At 44.3% G+C, this 23,873-nt stretch overlaps 1 protein-coding gene across 2 annotated transcripts in view; it reads left to right on the top strand.

Moving 5' to 3' along the window:
- The window catches only part of BMPR2 (bone morphogenetic protein receptor type 2), a 263,627-nt gene that overhangs the window by 99,442 nt on the left and 140,312 nt on the right, over nt 1-23,873 (top strand). For both annotated transcript variants that reach the window (XM_089670476.1, XM_089670466.1), the window contains exons 2-3: nt 9,706-9,879; nt 17,738-17,917. In XM_089670476.1, the coding sequence (XP_089526602.1) occupies nt 9,706-9,879; nt 17,738-17,917 (354 nt within the window). The remainder of the gene's footprint in view (nt 1-9,705; nt 9,880-17,737; nt 17,918-23,873) is intronic.

Here is a 23,873-nt window from a genome sequence, read left to right as displayed (position 1 = left end):
AAACTTTAGTGACCTCTTCAGTAGTAGCAAGGTCAAAAGAGGAAAGTGTTGAGGTTGGTTTAGTATAAGGTATGCTAAATGGGATGGATGTCTGTGCAGTGGAGATGCCCCTACGAATTGCGTCAATCTTGTTTTTGAAATGATTGGCAATCTTGTAAGCAGTGAGTGAGTTACTGGGTGGAGGTGGAGAAAGTAGAGAGTTAAAAGTAGAGAAGAGACGATGAGGACTGGATGACAAGGTATTAATAAGAGTGACAAAGTAGGCTTGTTTGGCAGCATGGAGGGAGGAATTGTATTTTAAGAATGCAGATTTATATCGGGTAAATGCTTGCTGGGATTTGGTTTTATGCCACAGTCGCTCCAGTGCATGACTATATCTCTTAAGATTTCTGGTGTTCTCAGCCTGCCATGGTTGTAATGGTCGGGGCCTGATGCTTCGTGTAGTTTGTTACAATACAGATGTTATAAAATGAAAGGGTATGCTGTGACTGTCGACTCTCTTTAGTTTAGTAATGCTTGACAGCACATCAACATTTGTAGAAATTCTGCTGTTGATTTATGAGAGTTTCATTTGTGCATGGAAGGTGAGCGAGCTCCTAGACTAGCCATGAACAACAACTTTTCATTAGTGTGTTTTGTGGTTGGCCTAGCTGAACAGCCAACTTCCATCTCCATTGTTCAGTATACAGACAGGCTTATCACTTCCTACATAAATACTTTAAGCTGACTACCAGGTAATCAAAGCACTTTACACAACAGTAGAGTCATTGCTGCTAGAGATCCCTATAATTAACAGATGACAGTGCGCGTAGTATTCAATTACCACATGAAATTTCTGCAGAGACTATGGCATTTTGTAGTAGTCTTTCAGCCCCCATGATGATAAAACCATATGCTACTGAAGGATGATGCCAAGACTAGGTATTAAAGATTAAACATATGCAATCTGTCAAGAGAAGAGCGCATAGTAGATTTGCCTCAATATAGCCATCTTCAGTTATTGACACCAAGGTTTAAGGCTCCATTCACAGTGCAGTGTTTTGAATTGCTGGTAGAATCGCTGCAATTCTGCCTGCAATTTTAAAATGCTCTGCTAAAATAACAAATTGCGGAACCCTGTGTTCAGGTGCCATTCATTTTAATGGCACCTGAAAACACGGTGTGGTTTTGCTGAGATTGTCGCGCAATAAATCACACTGCAATCATGGCAAACCGCACCATGCAGAACGTTTTTAAAAACTTCAGGAACTTCTTTTAGGCGATACAATTTATCATGCAACAACTGTGGCAGATCTGCACCAAATTTTCAAGTGCCATTAAAATGAATAGCATCTGAATACGCAGTTCCATGATTTGTTGTTTTAGAAGAGTGTTTTGAAATGTCCATCCAAAACGCTCTAGTGTGAATGGAGCCTCAAGGCAGCCTTAGAGTGCCCACAGAAATAACATGATAATTGACCAATGCAGCTCAGGTCAGACCAGAAAAACAATACTGAGACCCGGTTCACACCAAATGCGACATTGAAATCGAGCTACTTCACTTGAAGTAGAGCAATTTCAAAGTCATGGACCCAGTGTGATTTCATATGCAGCCTGCTTGACATCTGTGCGACTTCATGCTCAAATGTCAATGCAAGTCACACCTGAAATAGACAAACTATTTGAACTGTTCCATTGCTGACAATAGGGTGCAACTTGTCATGCGATTTGGAACTGTCAAATCACATGACAAGTCTGTTTGAGGAAACTGCACCCTTGGAATGTCTTTCTGCCCTCTCCAATCTGAACGTGCATGTTTTTCAGAAACACTATTTTGGCTGTCTGTTCATGTCTGTAGGTCTGATTAGAGTGTAATGTCTGTGGGTAGCTTTAGACACAAAAGTGTAGAGACTAAAAATATACAAAGGAAGGTCACTAAGGTCATTGGTTCGAATCTCAACCATGACACTACCTGCCTGGAGTTTGCATGTTCTCTCTGTGCCTGCGTGGGGTTCCTCCGGGTACTCCGGTTTCCTTCCACACTCCAAAGACATGCTGGTAGGTTAACTGGAACACTTACCAGCTAGACTGCAACCAAGCCAAACTGACCCTGTCTTAACAGATTGTGTTAGGGTTTAGTTGCACACATTTGCAAATATATGTGAAAGCCACAGTGCCTCGCCAAGGCTCCTCTGTATACTGTGGTCCTAGCTCTTTAGCTATGAGAGTCTCTAATTTGGAGCATACATAGCAGTGGCAAAATTAAGGGCAGACTTACCTAGAGGTAGTCCACTCCTCCTTAAAAGTACAGGGACACACTCAACACCCAGTAAAAGCACAATGGCAGCTGAAGGTATCCAGTATGTCCACATGTCAAATTCAATGGTAGGTTAATTGGCTTCTGCCTAAATTGGCCCTAGTATATGTATGTATGAATGTGAATTAGGGACCCTAGATTGTAAGCTCCTTGAGGGCAGGGAATGATGTGAATGTACAATATATATGTAAAGCGCTGTGTAAATAGACGGCACTATAAGTTCCTGTAAAAACAAAAAGTAAATAAAGTAGGCTGCAACATCAAACTTTATTCTATACGCAAGGCAACCTCGGGTCACCATAGAGATGCATGCTAGCTTTTACTGTTTTAGGCAGAGATGGCTTGTACGGCTATTCAGATATCCCATACCTAGAATGTTAAGTGTACATTTAATGACTGTATCTGCTGGTGGCAAGCTGTGATCATTTCATAGGCAGGTGCATTTTATTCTTGTCTAATAGATTATCTGAGATATAAATATCCCAATTGTTGCTGCTGGTATTTCAGTTCAATTGTTTGATAATCTTATTTCAGTAACCAGTCTATGGAAACCAAACTGTGTTTGGATATTTTTAAGGTTGGCTTGAAAATAAAACAATTGGGGTGGAACATTTTTTGATTGTTTTCAACAGTTGTGTAGCATGCGAGCATGCGTGCTAAAACCAGCCAATTTTTTCAAGGCTTTCATTGCATGAAGATAAAAATCAACTAAATATAATGTGAAAATGAACCCAGTTTCATCATTTGAAGCTAATTTGGAAAAAAAAAAAAGCAAACGTGTGTGGCACTTTAAAAGAAAATTGCCTAAAATACAATGAAAACTTCTGATCAAGTCAAATACTGATGTGCATGGTCAGCATAAAGGCCCCCATATATATAAGAATGTTATTAGATGTGCAAGGTGCTAACCAACCTCCAGGCTGGTGTGTGATATTTCATGTACGGTCTATGAAGAGGGGCTGGGAAGGTGAATTGGAGATACTTCCAGTTTCAGCTCAAAAAGGTTAAAATAAAAGAAATAGGACAAGATTTTACAATATGTGTAATTTCTTCTACCCCTCAAAGCCCTGAGTGGGGAGTAACCTGCAGGTATTTAAGTCTCTCCTGAGCTGGCAGAAAATAATTGGATTGGAAGGTTGTCATCTAAGGTCCATGGATCCTTTAAAGTGGAGCTCAAATCTCCCCCCCACAAACGTGACAGTCAGCAACTACAAATGCTGTGGCTGTTGACTTTTAATAGAATGACACTTACCTGTCCAAGGATCCAGCGATGTACTCACCCAAATCGATTCTTCATTCGGCTTTGGGTGCAGGAGCCGTCATGTTGGGTAATAGAAACCTGCAGTGAACCCTTCCGGGCTTCACAGCTGGTTTCCTACTGTGTATGCACAAGCTGCGTGTCACTGTGTGACTAGTCTCGCAGTCTTCTGGGACCTGTGTGTGTCCCAGAAGGCTGCAGGGGGAAGGAGGAAGGGCTGAAAAATCGTCTTGGCGATCTTACACGGAAATGGGGAGCAAGTTCCTGTCAAATCCAAGTATCTGCTCCCCCCAAAAAAATGCCAAATGTGGTAGTGGAGGACAAACAAGTGGAACTTTACCTTTTGGGTGAAGTTCTGCTTTAAAGAATTACACCTCCTGTCAGGCTTTCCTTCTATCCAGGGCTCTTTTGAAGAGATTTACTCTCACATCCTGTCCTGCTGACTACTGTTTTACCAGGTAGGAAGTAGGGTGAAATCTGTAAAAAGGACACAGATAGAAATAAAACGTTGACAGGGGTTCTAGCCTCCCTCTGCTCTTTAGGAATACTCATGAACAGGCAGTCATCTCAGTTCTGAAATCTACCAGATGTTTGAGAGAGTTCAATGTATCACTAATCCCTGCGGTCATCCCATCAATTTAGGCAAAAAATATGCAGTTAAAGCACAACTCCATAAAATTTTTTTCCATGCAGTGGGGCTTTGTTGATCATGTTGTCCAGGGGTGCACAGAAAGGCTATACTTACCCGACCTTTCGATCTTCTGGAAAACAGTGCTCTTCCACGTCCACCTGTGGACTATTCCTGCTGTCCTCATGTCCAGAGCCGGTCTATGGGCATGATGGTGTCAAGAACAGTCAGTGCAAAAGACCGCTAGTGTGTGTGGGGGGGGGGAAGTCAGGGACTGGTCTTGCACTTGGAGGATTGGCGGATGAGGTAAGTATATCTCCACTTGCCTCACCCCTAGACAAAAATGAGCAGTTAACCCCACTGCATGGAATTATTTTCCCCATGGAATTCTTCTTTAAGGGGTCTTTTCCAAAGGAAATGCACAGCTGCACCAGATTCTGAGTGCTCTGGTGTTAGTAAATCCCCCCCCAATATGTTTCTTGCTGCCTTGAGGATGGTGATAACCAATCATATGTTTATTGCTGCCGTGAGGATGGTGATAACCAATCATATGTTTCTTGCTGCCGTGAGGATGGTGATAACCAATCACTGTCTTCACATGGTAAATTTTGCTTTTTTGCTTATATTGGCTGTTAAATCTAAGGAAAAGGTATGGTCACAATTAGGTTTAGGTTCTTAGCAAGGACTCTTACAGGGGTTTGAGTTTTGACTTGGCTTGGGTTAGGACTAGGTGACATATGGATGTTGTATGGTAGGAATCAGTATATCGCATACACATCTGACGTTTTAGATAAATAGATAAATTATTCTGTCCATTACTGAATTATTCCGTTTTATTGAGTGCTTATTTAATTCAATTCAGTCCAGTGCAATGCTGTATCCATAATAGGTAGTTTGACTGAAAAAAGATAAAAGTCCATCCAGTTCAACCATTAAAAAAAAAAAAGTTATAATTCTATACCCACAGTTGATCCAGAGGAAGGCAAAAAAAACCCAGCAAAGCATGAACCAATTTGCTCCTGTTGGGGAAAAAATTCCTTTCTGATCCCCCAAGAGGCAATCAGATATTCCCTGGATCAACTTTACCTATAAATGTTAGCAACCAGTTATATTCTGTGTATCCAAGAAATAATCCAGGCCTTTTTTAAAGCAATACACTGAGCTGGCCAGAACCAACTCTTGAGGGAGTCTATTCCACATTTTCACAGCTCTCACTGTGAAGAAACCTTTCCGTGTTTGGATATTAAATTTCTTTTCCTCCTGATGTAAAATGTGCCCCCATGTCCTCTGTGATGACCTCAGGGTGAATAGCTCTACACCAAGTTCACTATATGAACCACTGATGTATTTATACATGTTGATCATTTTACCCCTTAATCTCCTCTTCTCAAGAGAGAATAAATTCAGTTCCTCTAATCTTTCCTCATAGCTGAGCTCCTCCATGCCTCTTATCAGTTTGGTTGCCCTTTTCTGTACTTTCTCCAGTTCCCCAATGTTCTTTTTGTGAATTGGTGCCCAAAACTGAACTGCATATTCCAGATGAGGTCTTACTAATGATTTGTACATGGGTACTATGATATCTCTCTCTCTGGAGTCTATACCTCTTTTAATACAAGAGAGGATTTTGCTCACTTTAGAAACTGCAGCTTGTTATTGTATGCCATTATTAAGCTTGTGATCTACCAGAACCCCCAGATCCTTCACCATTGATTCCACCCAGTTGTACTCCCCCTAGTATGTATGATGCATGCATATTCTTAGCCCCCAAGTGCAGAACCTTACATTCATCAACATGAAACCTCATTTGCCACATAGTTGCCCAATTAAACAGTGCATTGAGGTTGGCTTGTAAATTGAAGACATCCTGTAAGGACGTTATTCCACTGCACAGCTTGGTGTCATCTGCAAAGACTGAAATTGTATTTATAATCCCAGACCCTATATTGTTTATAAATATATTAAAAAGTAAGGGTCCCAACACTGAACCTTGGGGTACACCACTGACAACCCTAGACCATTCAGAGTATGACTCATTAACCACTACTCTTTGAATACAATCTTTTAGCCAGTTTTCTATCTATTTACATACAGATTTTTCCAAGCCCATAGACTTTACCTTACACATTAGCCGTTTGTAGGGAACTGTGTCAAACGCTTTTGCAAAATCCAAGTATACCACGTCCACCGCCACCCCTCTGTCCAAGGTTTTGCTCACCCCCTCATAAAAAGAAATCAGATTTGTTTGACAACTTCTGTCTTTCATGAATCCATGCTGTCGGTTGCTTAAAATATTTTTTTCCAGCAAGAACTCATCTATGTGGTCTTTTATTAACCTCCCTGGTGGTATTCCCGAGTGTAGCTCGGGGTAAAGTTTCAGTACCAAAAGCGGTAACCCCGAGCTATACTCGGGCTTACCATGCAGTGCTGCTCCGGCATCTGTTCTTCACTTACCTTGTCCTGCGCTCCCACGATGTCCCTCCTGCAGTGTTCCCGGCAATGTAATCTGGCGGATGCCGGCATCTGTCATCTGGGTTCCGTCCTCTGCGAGCGTTGGGACGTACAGGGGACGGAACGGTGGGAAATTTGAAAATGACAAAAAGTGACATTCACTAAATACACTAAAATCACATAGTAAAACATTACTGTATCAAACCATTTCACATACATTTTGTCCCTACAGCTTTGTCCTGTGCCCTGCCTGCATTTTTACAGTTCTTTCTGCCTGGAAACTTAGAAACGTCCATGGCGTCCAAAAAGTGTCCCTTTAGGTCAAAATCGGTTTTAGACCAGCTAGAGAACAGCGATAGTAAATTAGAACCACTTGCAGAATTGAGTGATAATGATTCGTGGGGAAATTCGTCATCAGACACTGAAAACGATTTTGCGACTTTGCGCAGTGATGTGCGAACTTGGAGCTATATTTAAAATGTCAGTGTTTTTGGTTTGATTATATTATTGAATTACATTTTTTATTATATTATTATTTTTTATGATTATTTATTAAATTATAATTTATGATTTCGTGTTTCAAATTTTATCATACCCAGGATGTTTACTAGACTCTTGTTTGGACAGATTTCAGTGAGTTATTCCTAAAAATTACAGGCCTACTATAAAAAAAATACATATTTCCGTGCAAAAAAGTGTACCGCTTTGAGCACAGAAATATGGACATAATCAGACCGCTAGGGAGGTTAAACTCTCCAATATCTTCCCAACTATAGAAGTTAAACTAACAGGTCTATAATTACTTGGTAAAGATTTTGACCCCTTTTTAAATATGGGCACCATATTGGCCTTCTGCCAATCTAGTGGTACTATTCCAGTCATTAAAGAGCCCCTAAAAATTAGAAACAATGGCTTTGAAATGACAGAGCGCAATTCTTTAAGGACCCGTGGGTCTATAATAAAAAATTAAAATTCACCTCGTACTTGCTTTACTACAATACGGTATTTTCTGATTGGTTGCTAGACTGCTCTTGGCACTTTAAATGTTGCTCTGAGCTCTGTTTATTAAATAGGCCATTATACCCTTTTGTCCTTCATAAGCCTAAAACAGAGACATAATATTGGACATGGGAGTTGGATATGGAAAAATGTATAGATTGAATAGGCTTTAGCCCTCCAATAGTGGTCTGTCACGGTAGAAAGAACAGCTGAGTATTCTGGGATTATACATCTGTCAGCGAGAGCGAAATGTCATCATGTGACTTGACGCATGCAGCATGGTGTCTTATTGCTGCTCACTTTTATTTAAGGGACCAAATAAAAAGTCTTCTGGTGTTGACTCAGTACTGTGTGCCTGATTACAAATATAAAGAAACTCCTCACCAAAAAAATAAAGAACTTGCTAACTCAAATGTAAGTAGGGATATAGGTTTTCTCTGGTTCAAATTCACAGGTGGGACATGCTGAGCAGAAAATGAGACCATAGAGAAAACAAACATTTAATACACAAATACCTAAAAGTTAAACTTCAGACAGATAAAAAGGACACAAACTAATAATGCTCTGTATTCAGTTGTACACAGTATAAATATCTGGCACAAGCTTCTTGCTACCCCCTGCCCTTTACAACAGAGCTCAGACCGAAAAAGAGAAAAGCAGCACAAGGAGCCAAACGGGTGTGCAGCAGTACCCATGTGCTAAGAAGGAGTATGGATGCTGATAGAAGGGGAGAGCAGAGTGACAGAGCGATGAGTTCATCAGTGTGCTCCTTTACCTTCACTGTTTATAAACTAAATATTGTATAATGAATGTGACAAGCATTACTCACTCACATGTCATCCCTGTCAGATGATGATGACATTGGAACAAGTAATGCATGTCACACTCATTTTGCATTATTTATTTTATTTCTCTCATTTTGTCAGTCACTATTCAGTTGCAAGCTGCGGATAGGGACAAGACCTAATTGTAGTGCTCAACCTCTTCACGCCAAGCGTACGCAAATATGCGGCGTCTCAGCGGCTGGGCCTTGACGCTGAGTGGCCGCATATTTGCGTACCATTTGTAAGCAAACGTGCTGAGAGTGCCCACCCTGAGCGCTCCCAGCACATGTTTTGGCGATCCACGGAAAGGCCCCAATCGCTCCTTGCGATTTGGATCTTTCTTATCATGTGACTGCCGTGACAGCCAATCACAGCGGTCACATGACTCTAAACCCTGCACCGCCTCCCAGCACCAGAAACCCCTTCCAGGGCTGTGAGGCACCGATGCAAAGGAATTAAAGGAGAAGTATAGCTTCTGCACTCCTGTGGGATTACAGGAGTGCAGTTAGTTCTGCACTCCTGTGACCTGTTTTCAGCCACAGACCTGGTCCAGGCTCTGAAAAGATACTGACCATATGGTCGGGATCCACCCAAAACCCTGTACTGCCACCTGGTTCAGCCTGTCAGCAATCTGCTGAGAGCCTGAGACAACCCCTCATGCCCCCTCCACTGCACAGCGCTCCAGTGTGTATTTTAGGGGCAGAGAGTCACAGCTCTGCTCAGATCAGAGGGGAGAACTGAGTGATCAACAGTGTTTGCTCAGTTCTCACTGCATAGCTGGTGGGGGACAGATGCACCATCAGATTAATGCTGCATCCACCTAGGTGAGAATAAATATTTTTGTTTTCAAAGTCCATACTTCTAATTTAACTGCAGTAGAAAACCATGAAATGGCCAACCAAAGTATGCTGCGTGGCAGCGCTGTGTAAATCTGGATGAACAGAAAAAAAATGATTTGGCGGGTAAAACAGCTCTTATATACTATATGTATTACATCTGAGTAATTAGCCATTTGCCTTTAGTTCAGCTTTAAACACATAGGAGCATCTTGCAACATTTTTTATCACAGTTTGTATTTTTTTCAATCTTCTGTGGTTAAATGTTAAATGTTTTCTTAAATTAGGATGCCTGAATTAACCTCCAGTAGTGGCATTATAAAGACAATGTGTTTTCAGCAGCTATGTAGTTTGTATTTGCTGTTGTGGTAACAGAACATGGGGATTAATCTTCCTTCTGGCATATTTTTTTCCAGCTGCTCAGAATGAAGAGCGTTTGTGCGCCTACAAAGATCCCAACCAGCAGGACCAGGGAGTCAGCGAAAGTCAGATATCCCCTGAGAATGGCACTGTGGAGTGTTCCAAGGGAAGCACCTGCTTTGGCTTATGGGAAAAAACGAGAGATGGGGAAATTAATCTCGTCAAACAAGGCAAGTAAAAAATAATCTGGACGTAGATTTATGATCAATTGTGTTACTGTTTTTTGATATATTATTTTGCATTAAAATTTGAAGTGCACAAGTCATATGGTATTGAGCACATTTTTACAGGTGGTTACAGCCTTTGGCCTCTTGTACATAGTACAGATGTTTGCGCATCAGCGTTTCTGGACGTAATTTCAGAAGTATGTTTTGCTCATATTCACTTGTACAATACATTCCTATTCAAAATTAATTACCGTATTTGCCGGCGTATAAGACGACTTTTTGACCCTTGAAAATCTTCTCAAAAGTCGGGGGTCGTCTTATACGCCGGTACACATGTTAGGGGGGCTGCGGCATTAAGTACAGGGGTTTGCAGGGGCTGATGTCTCTTACCTGGATCCAGTCCCACGACGATCCGGTCCAGGAAGCGCGGCGTCTCCTTCAGTTCGGCCACTGGATGTTCGTGCGGCTGCTCGGCTCCGCCTCCTCACCGGTGATTGGCCGCCAGAACTGTAGCTCAGGAAAGGCACACAGGCGGCCAATCACCGGCGAGGGGGCGGAGCCGAGCGGCCCCGCGAAAATTGAGTGCTGGAGCAGCAGGTAAGTGTGCTGTGTAGAGGTGCTGCTGCAACCACATATGCTGGCTGCAGCAGCACCATACGAGAACAGGGTCAGCAAGTCTCAGTGGGAGGAATAGTGCCCCATCATTGGTGTCACTGATACCAATGATGGAGCACTATTCCTCCCACTGACACCAACGATGGGGCACTATTCCCCCCACTGACACCAACGATGGGGCACTATTCCCCCCCCACTGACACCAATGATGGGGCACTATTCCACCCCTCACTGACACCAATGATGGGACACCATTCCTCCCACTGACATCAATGATGGGGCACTATTCCTCCCACTGACACCAATGATGGGGCACCATTCCTGCCACTGATACCAATGATGGGGCACCTATTCCTCCCACTGATACCAATGATGGGGCACTATTCCTGCCACTGATACCAATGATGGGGCACTATTCCTCCCACTGACACCAATGATGGAGCACTATTCCTCCACTGATACTAATGATAGGGCACTATTCCTGCCACTAATGCCAATGATGGGGCACTATTCCTGCCACTAATACCAATGATGGGGCACTATTCCTCCCACTGACATCAATGATGGGGCACTATTCCTCCCACTGACACCAATGATGGGGCACTATTCCTCCCACTGACATCAATGATGGGGCACTATTCCTCCCACTGACATCAATGATGGGGCACTATTCCTCCCACTGACACCAATGATGGGACACTATTCCTCCACTGATACCAATGATGGGGCACTATTCCTCCCACTGATACCAATGATGGGGCACTATTCCTCCCACTGACACCAATGATGGGGCACTATTCCTTCCACTGATACCAATGATGGGGCACTATTCCTCCCACTGACACCAATGATGGGGCACTATTCCTCCCACTGACACCAATGATGGGACACTATTCCTCCCACTGACACCAATGATGGGGCACTATTCCTCCCACTGACATCAATGATGGGGCACTATTCCTCCCACTGGTGTGCATTGGAAGAGGGGTAGTCTTATACGGCGAGTATAGCCCAAACACTACATTTTAGCAGGAAAAGTAGGGGGGTCGTCTTATACGCCCAGTCGTCTTATACGCCGGCAAATACGGTAGTTATGCTCATATGCGCGTATTTACTTATACCTGTGCAAAATACTGAGCAGGAACACAGATTTTTCTATTTTTTTTACTCAAGAATATGCAGAGCTTGGTTACGCTCCTGTGAGTACAGGCATATTGTAAACACTGGGCTTTATTTTAGATCAGTAAAAAATGTACTGTACTGAGCTTTTTCAAGCTGCAGTGCACAAGAGGCCTTTCTTTCCAAACTGCTACAACCAGTTACAACATAGACATATTTTACAGTGTAACCATTATTTTTATACCTTTTGAATGACTGGCTTAAAGGTTTTGTTCCTAAACCTTACAGCGGGTCTCTGCTAATGTTAATCTGTGCTTCCCTATTGCCCTGTTGTAGCAGTGATTTCTAGCAGTCTTATGTAATATGTTTCCAGCTGTCTCTTGAAACTTGTCCTCAGACTCCAGCAACTTCTATAGCATGTTCACAGTCTCTGACAATCCCCAGCAGCATGTCCTTAGTCTCTGACCATCTCTTGTATCATGTCGTCAGTCTTTGACCATCTCTTGTATTTTGTCTGCAGTCTTTGCCTTTCTCTTGTATTATATCCGCAGTCTCTAATCATCTCTTGTATCATGTCTTCAGTCTCTGATCATCTCTTGTATCATGTCTTCAGTCTCTGATCATCTCTTGTATCATGTCTTCAGTCTCTGATCATCTCTTGTATCATGTCTTCAGTCTCTGATCATCTCTTGTATCATGTCTTCAGTCTCTGATCATCTCTTGTATCATGTCTTCAGTCTCTGATCACCTCTTGTATCATGTCTTCAGTCTCTGATCACCTCTTGTATCATGTCTTCAGTCTCTGATCACCTCTTGTATCATGTCTTCAGTCTCTGATCACCTCTTGTATCATGTCTTCAGTCTCTGATCACCTCTTGTATCATGTCTTCAGTCTCTGATCACCTCTTGTATCATGTCTTCCGTCTCTGATCACCTCTTGTATCATGTCTTCCGTCTCTGACCACCTCTTGTATCATGTCTTCCGTCTCTGACCACCTCTTGTATCATGTCTTCCGTCTCTGACCATCTCTTGTATCATGTCTTCAGTCTGTGAATATCTCTCTTATATCATGTCTTCCGTCTCTGACCATCTCTTGTATCATTTCATTAGTCTTTGACTATCTCTTGTATCATGTCTTCCGTCTCTGACTACCTCTTGTATCATGTCTTCAGTCTCTGACTACCTCTTGTATCATGTCTTCAGTCTCTGACTACCTCTTGTATCATGTCTTCAGTCTCTGACTACCTCTTGTATCATGTCTTCAGTCTCTGACTACCTCTTGTATCATGCCTTCAGTCTCTAACTCTTGTATCATGTCTTCAGTCTCTGACTACCTCTTGTATCATGTCTTCAGTCTCTGACTACCTCTTGTATCATGTCTTCAGTCTCTGACTACCTCTTGTATCATGTCTTCAGTCTCTGACTACCTCTTGTATCATGTCTTCAGTCTCTGACTACCTCTTGTATCATGTCTTCAGTCTCTGACTACCTCTTGTATCATGTCTTCAGTCTCTGACTATCTCTTGTATCATGTCTTCAGTCTCTGACTATCTCTTGTATCATGTCTTCAGTCTCTGAATATCTCTTTTATATCATGTCTTCAGTCTCTGACTATCTCTTGTATCATGTCTTCCATCTCTGTTGTATCATGTATTCAGTCTCTGACCATCTCTTGTCTCATGTCTTGAATCTTTTACCATTCTTATATTTTGTCTGCAGTCTTTGTCCATCTCTTGTATTATATCCACAATATCTGACTGGTATCATTTCTTCAGTCTCTGACAATCTCTTGTATCATGTCTTCAGTCTCTGTATATATCTCTTATATCATGTCTTCCATCTCTGACCATCTCTTGTATCATGTCTTCAGTCTCTGTATATATCTCTTATATCATGTCTTCCATCTCTGACCATCTCTTGTATCATGTCTTCAGTCTCTGACTATCTGTTGTATCTTGGCTTCAGTCTCTGATCATCTTTTGTATCATGTTTACAGTCTTTGTCCATTTCTTGTATTATACCCAGAGTCTCTGACTATGTGTTATATCATATCCTCAGTCTATGACCATTACTTGTATCATGTCTGCAGCCTATGACTATCTCTTGTACCACTTCTGCAGTCTTTTCCCATCTCCTGTGTGAAGTCCACAGTCTCTGACCATCTGTTGTATCATTTCTGCAGTCTCTGACAATCTCCAGAGTTATGTCCACAGTCTCTAAATATCTCTTGTATCATACCCACAATCTTTGACTATATCCTGTTGTGTGTCTGCTGTCTCTGATAATTAATATATTCACTAAATTGTATATGTGGCCCTTCAATGATATCAAGGACCATGCTTGAAGGTCCTCCATATCAAAAAAGGTAACCATTACTGCTTTAAGTACTAAGTACTATAAGTCATTTTTCATTAGGCCTAAAGCCTGCCATATACAGGTAGGAATTAACACTTCAAAAGTGTTTTCTATATTTTCTAAAGATAATATCCCATTTTATGGAGCAGAAAGCATCATGTAGCCAGATTGCATGAGTCTGGTATCTGCTTCATTGGCAATCTAGCAGGTTGGAATTTTGAGTGAACCATAGTTGACTTACATTGTACAAAAGACGTACAGTGACACTTTATGTTATTTGGCTATAGTGTAGTACAGGACATGAAACAGTAGTATGGTGCTCCAAAATGTGTGTAATGTGTATTTTTTTTGAAAAGCAGGAGAAAATCTATGCTGCTGAATGGAGCATTTAATTTTTAGATTGTTTCATTATTACAGGTCTCTGCTTTTTCTTTATAAATAAGTCTTCTAGCACTTCGAACTATGGTTATTATTTTGTTACTCAGGGATGTTATATCAGACTGTAAACCCTCGTGGATGCTGTGGCCTGCCCATTGCTTCACTTTCCTGGGAAACTGTACATGGTCAGTATGGCAGGTGAGGCTCTGTGTAGGTGTAGCGCTATTTTTACACTCTTTGCGGCTACTGGGATATAATGGCGTCACCTGTACAGTATTTAGAGTCCTTATAATCTGTGTGATCAGGACAAGATCTCAAGCGCTTGTGCCTCCACTCAATTGGGGCTTTTGGATAACAAGTGAAATCCCAACTGAGAAATGTATTGTCCACATAGACAGTAATCCACACAGCATTGTATATGAAAGTCCATGTATTGAAGAAATCACATTCAGTGAACCATCCAACATAAAGTATCTTCCAAACAGGAACATTAAAGCATTAACAGTCTTTTCTGCATGTCTCAGTGAGGGGAGGCTGCAACACTTACAGTCTGAGCTCTCTCTCTGTAGGACCATCCACACTTCCCTCTTTTCCACAAGTCTTTCTTTGATGACCTCATCCTCAGTGCCCAGAGAGCATAGCAGCCATATTGGAAAAGGGCAAAACAAACACTGCATAATAGAAGTATACACTGGAAAATGGGCAAATAAATGATCACATCACTACATAGGCAACAGCATTCATGAAGTAAAACAGTCTGGTCAAGGATCTGAGTATATGCTATATACATTTTAGGAAGAGGATGGCAGGAGTAGTGATATGGGTGGGCTTTACCATTGAGATTTGTGCCAGGGCAAAACAATAATTAGGACACTCACACATAAGCAAGATCAATGGATAGTAAGACATCTGCCTGTCCTTGGAGTTGTGTGCTGCCGTGATCTTATGATTTTTTCCTAAGTGACAATTGTTTGCAGCATGCATGCCGTGCAACGTCTCTACAGAAAATGGCTAAATCAGCTTTTAGTTTCAAAGCGATTTTCCAGCATATTTTACACTTTGTGTGAGCTGAAGGGAAAAAACAGATTCCCCCATCCACACAAATGAGGTGGATGGAGAAATCTCTTCCACCAGGGAATTGTATTCTAACCGAATACACAGATCATTGATTGCAGCCCATTGGCACTGAGAAAAGTTTTCCAGCTGGTTCCTTTGACAGAAGTCGATGAAACAACCAACTTTTGTTGAGCAGGGAAGGCCACATACTAATCAAAATTTGTCTCGCCCCTGCTAAACCGGTTACGTTTTGATCAGTTTATGGCCAACTTATGATGATGAAAAACAGTGATGGAAACAGTCACTAATCTTAAGCAAAACTACACAACCTGTTTATCCCCATCCATCCACTAGTTAATGCTGATCTCCACCTTTTAATATACTTTACATAGTTGTTTGGGCCGGCTTGGGCACACGAACTATGTCCCTCACTAACCTGTGAGGCCGCTGGATGTGCGTTATAAACTGTATGTAGCTGCGACTACATACAGCATACCACACTGTCTCATACGCGGAACACAGTAGAGTCTATCACAGCGGTGCTGAGCCATTCAGAGAAAGCAATGTATTCTATCAATGAATGATGTGACATCATCAGCTTGCCCTCTCTGACTCAGCCAATCAGAGGAAGCTTTGTATTCACTGATAGAATACATTGCTTACTCTGAATGGCTGCGACCCAATGTGATAGACTCTACTGTGTTCCGGGTATGAGACTGGAAGCCTCGGCTCGCACTTGGAACACAGTGTGGTATGCTGTATGTGGCCACAGCTACACACAGTTTATATTGCACATCCAAGGCCTCACAGGTTAGTGAGGGACATAGTTTGAACTATGTAAAGTATATCAAAAGGTGGAGATCAGCTTTAAAAATGGTCATAACAGTGATTCTACCAAGTAATCCACGAATAGGCTTAAACTGGTTCTACAGTCAAAATTTTTTTTTCTTAATGCATTCCCTGCATTAAGGTAAAAAACACCCCCCTAACTGTTCTATCCACCTCCCCTCCAAAACATTTTCCTGACTCTTCTCACTGTTCTAGCGTTGTCCCAGCTGCAGCACCACTCCTCTCACTTCCTGGGCTCACTGGAGACACTGAGAGCAATGGGAGCCATAGGCCCCTGCTTCTGTCAGTCAAACCCCTGTTAGGAGGAGGGTGGGGACATGGCTTACCAGTGCTGTGTCTGTTTATAGAAGCTCGAAGCTTGGCTTGGGAGGACACATACATGGGTCCCTCCTTAGCACCTGGCTTTCTACGGGGGCACCAGGAGGAAGAAGTAGCAGCAGAAGTAGACAGTACTGGTGGGAGATCGCCAAAGAAGAAGTATGGGGCTGCTCTGTGCAATATTGCATTGTCAGCTTTCATCATTTGGCTGGCCACTAAGAGGTACAGGACACTGTGCAGACACATGGCATGCCTTTACTGGACAGTTTGTTCAGTCACCACACCCCCCTCCCAATGACAACATGCCTCTGGCACACACTCCCTCCCAATCACAGCCTGCTTCTTGAACACACCCTCTGCTCAAGCACAGCCTGCATCTTGCCTCAGTCTGAACAGACTTTGAAATACAGGCACAATGTGTGTCTGCCCAGTGTCCTGTAACCCCCCCCCCCATCTGGAAGAAAAAACGCGTGGTCGATTGACAGAATTGTTTAATGTTGTAAAAAGGGTAAGAATGATCATTTCTAAAAGTAAGCAGATTCATTTATGGTTACTGCATAGTTAACTGTCATAGAAAGTGTTTATAAAATTGTATGAAACCAAACACAATTTACTGTGTATTTGTGAAGCATTTCTCAAAGAATCTGGAATGCGGTGTTGTATTTCTAATTGTATAATATGAGAATATGTTCACTTAATATATTGTTGCTTTTGCACGTTGCTCATTGCATTGCATTTATTTCTGTATAGTCAATAAACTGTTGGAATACCGTGTTCATGTATTTTATGTCACACCTACATCAGTATTCAGTAGAGATATATTCTTCAACCAGTAGCTGCCAGTGTTTATAAGTTTGTAGTTGCATCTATGTTAAATTTTGATGTCTTTTCTTTAAATAAAAAGTTTCCTGGTTGCAGTGACGCAGAAAACACATGTGTACTGTGCACTGTCTGTTCTGTAGGGCTATATACAGAGTTTCTAACATAAACACATCTCAAATGCATGCCAAGTTTCCCAGAAAGCACCTGAAAACATACTCAATTTGTTACTTTGTAAAATAAACCTAAATCACCCCTAAATTAGCTGAAACGTTTTCACTTTATCTTGCTTGGCTAGAGATACATCGCTCTCTGTTATAGAGCTAACTGTGTTGGTTTTCACATTTTCAGGTTGCTGGTCATACATAGGTGACCCACATGACTGTCACCATGAAGAATGTGTGGTAACTACTACTCCACCGCTCATACAGAATGGGACATACCGCTTTTGTTGCTGTAGCGCTGACATGTGCAACGTGAACTTCACAGAAAATTTCACACCTCCAGACCCTACTGACACAACACCTTACAGTAAGTAAACAGTAGTGCAGCAAAACTAAAGAAAATAACCATTTTTTATTTGGGAGTGCAAAACAGACTGCTTATTTAATTTTTGACATTCCAGAAATACTGAGTGTTGGTATATTAATAGAATCCGTATATACAATGTTTGAAGCAAATTACCACCATGAAATTAACAAAACCCATATTCTGGTGTATCCTCACAATATAGATATTTCCAAAATGTATTCCATGCAATATAGAACCATATTCTTAAATATGTAGGACCTATGTATCAACATGTACAACTGAACGTAGAGCTTATGTTTGTGGCTATATACTGTAATTAATACAAACTACGCTCCTCTGTGCCAAGGGTACAAAGTAATAGTAGTTACTACTCTAATGTTAACTCTTCATTGGTAGCAGCCAGGGTAGCAAGGGGTTGAGAGAGGAGGACAGCTGTTGTCTGACTCAGCAGTCCAATCTGCACAGATACTGCTTGGGCTCATCTGTACCCTAACCTTAATTTCTCAATTTTCCCTAAAAAAACAATCTGGGGAATTAACTAAGCCAGAGGTCTCCAAACTTTTCAAACAAAGGGCCAGTATACTGTCCTTTAGACTTTAGGAGGACCAGCGAGGATAGAAAATGTCCTGGCCCCAGCATCAATGAGAATAAACATGGATACAGGGTTGATGGTCAGTTGGATGAGTAGTGCCCCATCATTGGTTTTAGTAGGAAGAATAGTGCCTCATCATTGGTGTCAATGGAATAAGTGCTGCCCCATTGTTGGTCTTAGTGGGAGGAATAGTACCCCAAGGGTAGCAAAGGGCCACATCCGGCCCTCGGGCCACAGTTTGGGGACCCCTGAGCTAGCCTATTAGGAGTGACTTGGGCCACATTAACAGAGCAGATAGAACTGTTTCAGGTATATCTGGACCACCTATGTCAGTTCCTATTTCAGAGTGAAATATAAACTAACATAGGTATGCCCTTAATTAATAGATGGATTGCAACAGTTTGTCAAGGAGAAAAATGCTGCAGATTCCCAACAGGTCTAACTTTGTCATATGGGATGTGAGCAGATAGTTCACATCACTCTCTCTGCTTGTGCATTGATTACACTACACAAGCAGAGCCTGCAGGGTTAACTCTCCTCCTCCCTCCCACTCTGAGCTGGGGGTGGGGTGAGGCAGCCAGTGAGATTGGAGCATGCAGCTGCTGCTCTATATTCTCTGTGCTCTAACTGTCACTGACACAGAACAGAGAACTAACCACTCCTGATTAACAAAAAGGTTTGAGCCTCTTTGTTAATAATGAGCAATATATGTGCCATTTTTATATTTAAAAGAGTGGTACAAGCATGGTACTTGAACCACTTTTTGTTAATTCCATGAATACAGTTAGTTTCCAGTGGGCTCTGAAGCAGGTGTCCCAACTGAAAGCCAGAGGGGCCTGCTAGACATATGCCCACAGTGTATGTTATTATTAAGTTTATTCAAAGATTTGATTTTAGGATTTGAAAATAAAGCTAAAGGTACAGCTAACAGGTAGGGGTTTTGTGCGAATGCAAAGGTTAGCATTGCTGAGATAGCATAAGCCAGTGATGGCGAACCTTTTTGAGCCCGAGTGCCCAAACTGCAACCCAAAACCAACTTATTTCTTTCAAAGTGCCAACACTGCAATGAAACCTGAATATCGAGCTTTTGGTTTAGAAAAAACAACTCGTACAGTAGTGCAAACTAATTAACAGTACAGGGATGACCAGAGACTGCGGACACAGTACAGGGATGACCAGAGACTGCGGACACAGTACAGGGATGACCAGAGACTGCGGACAGTACAGGGATGACCAGAGACTGCGGACACAGTACAGGGATGACCAGAGACTGCGGACACAGTACAGGAGATGACCAGAGACTGCGGACACAGTACAGGGATGACCAGAGACTGCGGACACAGTACAGGGATGCCCAGAGACTGCGGACACAGTACAGGGATGACCAGAGACTGCGGACACAGTACAGGAGATGACCAGAGACTGCGGACACAGTACAGGGATGACCAGAGACTGCAGACACAGTACAGGGATGACCAGAGACTGCGGACAGTACAGGGATGACCAGAGACTGCGGACAGTACAGGAGATGACCAGAGACTGCGGACACAGTACAGGAGATGACCAGAGACTGCGGACAGCACAGGGATGACCAGAGACTGCGGACACAGTACAGGGATGACCAGAGACTGCAGACACAGTACAGGGATGACCAGAGACTGCAGACACAGTACAGGAGATGACCAGAGACTGCGGACACAGTACAGGGATGACCAGAGACTGCGGACACAGTACAGGGATGCCCAGAGACTGCGGACACAGTACAGGGATGACCAGAGACTGCGGACACAGTACAGGAGATGACCAGAGACTGCGGACACAGTACAGGGATGACCAGAGACTGCAGACACAGTACAGGGATGACCAGAGACTGCGGACAGTACAGGGATGACCAGAGACTGCGGACAGTACAGGAGATGACCAGAGACTGCGGACACAGTACAGGAGATGACCAGAGACTGCGGACACAGTACAGGGATGACTAGAGACTGCAGACACAGTACAGGGATGACCAGAGACTGCGGACAGTACAGGGATGACCAGAGACTGCGGACAGTACAGGAGATGACCAGAGACTGCGGACAGTACAGGGATGACCAGAGACTGCAGACACAGTACAGGGATGACCAGAGACTGCGGACAGTACAGGGATGACCAGAGACTGCGGACAGTACAGGAGATGACCAGAGACTGCGGACACAGTACAGGAGATGACCAGAGACTGCGGACACAGTACAGGGATGACCAGAGACTGCGGACAGTACAGGAGATGACCAGAGACTGCGGACATAGTACAGGAGATGACCAGAGACTGCGGACAGTACAGGAGATGACCAGAGACTGCGGACAGTACAGGGATGACCAGAGACTGCGGACACAGTACAGGGATGACCAGAGACTGCGGACAGTACAGGGATGACCAGAGACTGCGGACACAGTACAGGAGATGACCAGAGACTGCAGACACAGTACAGGGATGACCAGTGACTGCGGACAGTACAGGGATGACCAGAGACTGCGGAAAGTACAGGAGATGACCAGAGACTGCGGACACAGTACAGGGATGACCAGTGACTGCGGACAGTACAGGGATGACCAGAGACTGCGGAAAGTACAGGAGATGACCAGAGACTGCGGACACAGTACAGGGATGACCAGAGACTGCGGACACAGTACAGGAGATGACCAGAGACTGCGGACACAGTACAGGGATGACCAGAGACTGCGGACACAGTACAGGGATGCCCAGAGACTGCGGACACAGTACAGGGATGACCAGAGACTGCAGACACAGTACAGGGATGACCAGAGACTGCGGACAGTACAGGGATGACCAGAGACTGCGGACAGTACAGGAGATGACCAGAGACTGCGGACACAGTACAGGAGATGACCAGAGACTGCGGACACAGTACAGGGATGACTAGAGACTGCAGACACAGTACAGGGATGACCAGAGACTGCGGACAGTACAGGGATGACCAGAGACTGCGGACAGTACAGGAGATGACCAGAGACTGCGGACAGTACAGGGATGACCAGAGACTGCAGACACAGTACAGGGATGACCAGAGACTGCGGACAGTACAGGGATGACCAGAGACTGCGGACAGTACAGGAGATGACCAGAGACTGCGGACACAGTACAGGAGATGACCAGAGACTGCGGACACAGTACAGGGATGACCAGAGACTGCGGACAGTACAGGAGATGACCAGAGACTGCGGACATAGTACAGGAGATGACCAGAGACTGCGGACAGTACAGGAGATGACCAGAGACTGCGGACAGTACAGGGATGACCAGAGACTGCGGACACAGTACAGGGATGACCAGAGACTGCGGACAGTACAGGGATGACCAGAGACTGCGGACACAGTACAGGAGATGACCAGAGACTGCGGACACAGTACAGGGATGACCAGTGACTGCGGACAGTACAGGGATGACCAGAGACTGCGGAAAGTACAGGAGATGACCAGAGACTGCGGACACAGTACAGGGATGACCAGTGACTGCGGACAGTACAGGGATGACCAGAGACTGCGGAAAGTACAGGAGATGACCAGAGACTGCGGACAGTACAGGAGATGACCAGAGACTGCGGACAGTACAGGAGATGACCAGAGACTGCGGACAGTACAGGAGATGACCAGAGACTGCGGACACAGTACAGGAGATGACCAGAGACTGCGGACACAGTACAGGAGATGACCAGAGACTGCGAACAGTACAGAAGATGACCAGAGACTGCGGACAGTACAGGAGATGACCAGAGACTGCGGACAGTACAGGGATGACCAGAGACTGCGGACACAGTACAGGGATGACCAGAGACTGCAGACACAGTACAGGGATGACCAGAGACTGCGGACAGTACAGGGATGACCAGAGACTGCGGACAGTACAGGAGATGACCAGAGACTGCGGACACAGTACAGGAGATGACCAGAGACTGCGGACACAGTACAGGGATGACCAGAGACTGCAGACACAGTACAGGGATGACCAGAGACTGCGGACAGTACAGGGATGACCAGAGACTGCGGACAGTACAGGAGATGACCAGAGACTGCGGACAGTACAGGGATGACCAGAGACTGCAGACACAGTACAGGGATGACCAGAGACTGCGGACAGTACAGGGATGACCAGAGACTGCGGACACAGTACAGGGATGACCAGAGACTGCGGACAGTACAGGAGATGACCAGAGACTGCGGACACAGTACAGGAGATGACCAGAGACTGCGGACACAGTACAGGAGATGACCAGAGACTGCGGACAGTACAGGAGATGACCAGAGACTGCGGACAGTACAGGGATGACCAGAGACTGCGGACACAGTACAGGGATGACCAGAGACTGCGGACAGTACAGGGATGACCAGAGACTGCGGACACAGTACAGGAGATGACCAGAGACTGCGGACACAGTACAGGGATGACCAGTGACTGCGGACAGTACAGGGATGACCAGAGACTGCGGAAAGTACAGGAGATGACCAGAGACTGCGGACACAGTACAGGGATGACCAGTGACTGCGGACAGTACAGGGATGACCAGAGACTGCGGAAAGTACAGGAGATGACCAGAGACTGCGGACAGTACAGGAGATGACCAGAGACTGCGGACAGTACAGGAGATGACCAGAGACTGCGGACAGTACAGGAGATGACCAGAGACTGCGGACACAGTACAGGAGATGACCAGAGACTGCGGACACAGTACAGGAGATGACCACAGACTGCGAACAGTACAGAAGATGACCAGAGACTGCGGACAGTACAGGAGATGACCAGAGACTGCGGACAGTACAGGGATGACCAGAGACTGCGGACACAGTACAGGGATGACCAGAGACTGCGGACACAGTACAGGGATGACCAGAGACTGCGGACACAGTACAGGGATGACCAGAGACTGCGGACACAGTACAGGAGATGACCAGAGACTGCGGACAGCACAGGGATGACCAGAGACTGCGGACACAGTACAGGGATGACCAGAGACTGCGGACAGTACAGGAGATGACCAGAGACTGCGGACAGTACAGGAGATGACCAGAGACTGCGGACAGTACAGGAGATGACCAGAGACTGCGGACAGTACAGGGGATGACCAGAGACTGCGGACAGCACAGGGATGACCAGAGACTGCGGACAGCACAGGGATGACCAGAGACTGCGGACAGCACAGGGATGACCAGAGACTGCGGACAGCACAGGGATGACTGCTGACCTTTGGGGAGGGGGGGGAGCGGGTACCTGAATTTGACAGGTACCCGCTCTTACTTCCGCAGAGTTTTTTTTTTTATCTTACCTGTTCCTTTATCCAGCCGCGCGTTGTCTTCCCGGCTTCT

The sequence above is a fragment of the Staurois parvus genome, unplaced genomic scaffold, assembly GCF_062004578.1.
Source record: "Staurois parvus isolate SC_StPar_1 unplaced genomic scaffold, SC_StPar_1.0 ptg000011l, whole genome shotgun sequence".
Taxonomy (NCBI): Eukaryota; Metazoa; Chordata; class Amphibia; order Anura; family Ranidae; genus Staurois; species Staurois parvus.
This window is presented reverse-complemented; position numbering and strand designations above follow the sequence as displayed.